At 39.2% G+C, this 4,234-nt stretch overlaps 1 protein-coding gene across 2 annotated transcripts in view; it reads right to left on the bottom strand.

The window, feature by feature from the left end:
* Positions 1–565: 565 nt before the first annotated feature.
* The window catches only part of LOC138012480 (origin recognition complex subunit 2-like), a 62,173-nt gene continuing 58,504 nt past the window's right edge, over positions 566–4,234 (bottom strand). For both annotated transcript variants that reach the window (XM_068859264.1, XM_068859265.1), the window contains exon 15: positions 566–1,031. In XM_068859264.1, coding sequence (XP_068715365.1) covers positions 942–1,031 — 90 coding nt within the window. In that variant the 3' untranslated portion in view covers positions 566–941. The remainder of the gene's footprint in view (positions 1,032–4,234) is intronic.

Below are 4,234 nucleotides of genomic sequence, written 5' to 3'. Positions count from 1 at the left end.
AAGAGAAAATGAAGACAAAGCTTGGGCCAACAGAGAGCAGTATGGGATTTTTGATAGTGGCCTATTCAGTAATATCAGAAACCCATAAAACCTTATGGGTTTCTGGTAATATATAATTGTTCACAGTCCCTTGAAATGGTTGTTGGCATTCTCGTCCCTTAAGTTGTTTTAGGATCGAGATCTTGTAATTAATTGTCAAATTTCAGTTCGGTTTTAGGGGAAAGAAGTTGACGTTCGTTGCCTCGGCAGCTAACTCAGGGTAAAATTAACCTGCGATCAAGCGTACATTTCTTGAGACAGGGCGCTAAGAAATACCTTTTCGCACCATGTCTAAGGAAAAGTACGCCTGATCGCAGGTTAGGGTAAAATCAGTCCTAGTGTTTTCTGGATCTGTCAAAGCGTTTGAAACTCTGGACCGGGTGCTTGCTTAAAGACTGTTGAAGTTACGAATAAAATTCCATGGCTTGTCACTTGTAAGTCAGTAACACGATTCAAACATTCAAACAGCTGAGCGCAGGAAAATGAGATCAGCGACAAACAGGACAATTTCCTTTTTCACAAACCGCAGAAGTGGAATCTGTTTAATAATGTATAAAGTTCTAAAAACTTGCAAAACAAACAGGAGTTTATTTTTATGAGCGATATTTTATACTGACCATCCTTTTGAATGCTGGGAAACTGAAGAGAAACTAGTTTTCATCCTTGAACGGTATTAGTAAGCTGGTTTTTCAACCTCAATAATGAGGTCGTTACCTTTATGTAACACTCAAACGATGACTGTGAAAGTGACATCACGCATAGTTCCACCAGTCGGCTGAAGCAAACTATATTCGTTCTCATAAACAGTACTAAATACTCTCTAATATACAGTCTACACACTAACAAATTAACACGTGAAGCACTTATTTAACTCTCCCGTTTAAGGTGTTGTTCATTGACGTCTATACGTTATTATTCTGTTGATCTTCGATGAACTGCCGTAGTGTTGCTGAATCCACAGGAATAGAAAGATATTCCACACCATCAGTTCCCTGGAAAAAACAATCGCCATCAAATAACGCCATTACGTTGTCCCTCGCTCTAATTATTATACAAACAATAGCCTCAGATATTTGTCCGCAGACGTTATCAGTTCCGAGAAGCGAACAGTTTTCCGAGAGCGAAGCTTGAGGAAAACTGTGAACTTCAAGGAACAGATAAAGTCCAAGGACAAATTTCTGAGCATATTTTTAAAGGTAATAAAGGAAAAAGGACAAAACGTTAACCAACAGCTTACCGTCAGAAACGTTTACAGCGTATGAAGTTCGATTATTTGGTGTTTTCTGGTGCCGCTTTATCGAACAGGCCCCAGTTGCTCAAACGATGGATAGCGCTACCCGCCGGATAAATCACTACCCGGTGGATAGCGCTATCCAACGTTTGAACAACTGGGGCCAACAGGTTAAATTATTTCTGCTTCCGTCACAAGAGCGAACCCTTTCCCCGACGTGAAATTAATTTAAGGACGGTGCCTACTAATTAACAACATTTTTGCCCCGGTGTGTGATTATGCAGGAAATGTAGATCTTAACAAGTGTTATTAAAATCCAAAAAGAAAATTGGGGGTAACCATGCATTTTTCAAAGATAATTCATGAATAATCTTTGTAAAAAGCTTTAAAATACAAAGCAATGTATGGCGTTCTTTCTCAAATTGAAGCTTAATTAAAAATGGCACATCAATTAGCATCATCTGCAGAAAAAAAGGCAATGATAGCGTCATTTCTTACGAATTCTGGGGGTTTATAGATGCAGAAAAGGAAAAGGAGCCTTGCACTCTGCTCTGTGATACTTCAGACAGCACCTCCGACCAAAAAGGAAAGCTCATCATCAAGTTACACAGGCTGAGCCCTGGAAAATGGTCTTTAAACTGTGCGTAAAGTTCACCAAATATACCAAACAACGTTGGCTTTGATTGGGGATAGAGTCAACGGCTAACTATGAGCCGCGTTCATTTTGTTGAGATAATTTGTTGAGATAGTTGAGAATGGACAAAAGTTGCGTTTTGAACAAATCCTTGCTGAACACAAAATAGAAGATGCTTTATCAATGTTTAATGCACGCAACCCTCCTAAGACAGTTCGGCAAAACAACTAAGGATGGCCAGAAATGACGGATTAGAAGGCTCTCTTGAACACTACACAGATGTTGGCGCCATTTTAGCCCGTCAAAAGGGTGGTCACAAGTAGAGAAACTGTAAATAGTTTATGAACTTGACATGGAAACAATCTGGCCGCCCGGTGGCTTGCTTGGGCCAAGTTGCAAAATGGTCCAGGAAAACGACCTCACGTGTAAAATTGATATCGGCGATGGTTGATACAACATCCTCTGAAGCAACAAGAGTGTAGGTCGTGAGCTCAAGTAGGAGTAGGAATGGTCATCTGGCTCAAGTGTTTCAGGAATAAAAGATCGCCTTGTTTTGCCATTAAGGACGGTGTCTACTGTTTCAAAGGTACATATTTTTGCGCGGTTTATGAATATTTGGGAAAAGCAGATCTTAACAAGTATTATCGATCGGAAATCCAAAAAGAAAATTGGGGGTAACCACGGATGTTTCAAAGATAAATAGTCAATAGTATTTGTAAAAAGCTTTAAATGCGAAGCAATTTATGGTGGCCCTGTATTAGTAAGCTCCACTCATGGGAAACCCGAGTATCAAGAAGTAGGCACCGTGACGCTCCTTAAAGAATTACTCCAACTAAAAAAATAGACAGTCAAGGATTGCATGTGACAACTGTTTTCACAAAGTCAGTGGTGTTGAAACTATCACAGAATAATAGTTCTTAATATCACTTATCATCACTATAAAATGGATCAGCAAACAATATTGCTTGCTTGCTTCTGTTGGAAGGGCTGCATGGTTTAAAAATATGTGCAAACTCTATTTAGCGTTTGTTTTTAGTTATTGAATAATTTAACTTTTCACTATCTTTTTTCACTGAATTTCCATCAGTTATGAAAGTTGCCACATAATGCATCTCCCCTATTTGTCCTACGTATATAGGTCTAGGAATTTGAAGCATAGTTCCTGGTTCAACGACTGTCCTACCCACAAAATTTTAACTTGATTCTATGACGTAGATTTTCAAATTCACTGCGTCTTCCACAGCTTGTATCACTATGTGATCAGCCCATGTTCCTTGCATAGGCTTCATTGTTAAAATACTTTAGCCATGACCTATCCACATTCCTTTCTATGAACCTCTTGGGATGCTCCCTTTAAGTACTGAACACCAGCTAGCAGCTCTTATTTCTAAGTGACGATCAGCACTACCGTGCAACTGATACGATACAGACTAAAGCAGCAATCACCACTGGCCTCCACCAACATCTAGACGTCTCAAACCATGCATGCACGGTTATCAGACCCACCACATATTACTTCTCTAGGACCTGGGTTTAATTCAACATCTCCAGATAATAAAATTTATCTGTAGCATGTATTATTAATGATGATGATGATGATGCAGTTACCGATTTTAAATTATGTTCTTTATGTTCTCTTTCTCATTTTTCTGCGTTTTGTAAAACGAATAACCTTTCTCAAGGTTTCCTTTGACATTCTCGTTGGTTCAGTCTCTTACTCAAATTGCATATGTGATCGAATACTAGTCTGTTTAGCAAATCGAAAGTGGTTCAGTGTTGGCTGCACTCTTATGGACAACCATATTCGTCATCACAGTGGTCAAAATGTTGCGCGCCGAGTGAGTCCACAACAAATTCTGACCACTGTGATGACGAATATCACCGAGGCTGTAGGTCTACTACATCGTCCGTTTTGCACATTGTTGAGGTGAAAAATACTGATCACGTAATCGCAGATGACTCACAGATTCATCATATAGATTATAGTGCGTTCCACAGTTTCTTTGGAAGCAACTACAGAAGAAGAGTAAGGAAAGAAATAATCTTATAGGACCAAATAAGCATGTATGTACTTCATGAAATGATTTCAATAAGTGCCGAGTAGTATTGTGACTGAAATACTTTGCCCTTAGCTTGACTCTGAATCACAGTGAGTGCGATCTGTTTGATTTAAGAAGATAAAGTTGTGGTCAAAATAACCACACATTGTTTCTGAGGAAACGATACAACGTAAATAGTCCCCTGAGAGTGAGAGGACATGTAGTTACTATAGTAAAATAATAAACTCAGAAAGACTGAGGCTCGAATAGCATTGTCATCGAGACTGACAG

Source organism: Montipora foliosa, chromosome 8 (assembly GCF_036669935.1).
Source record: "Montipora foliosa isolate CH-2021 chromosome 8, ASM3666993v2, whole genome shotgun sequence".
Lineage (NCBI taxonomy): Eukaryota > Metazoa > Cnidaria > Anthozoa > Scleractinia > Acroporidae > Montipora > Montipora foliosa.
This window is presented reverse-complemented; position numbering and strand designations above follow the sequence as displayed.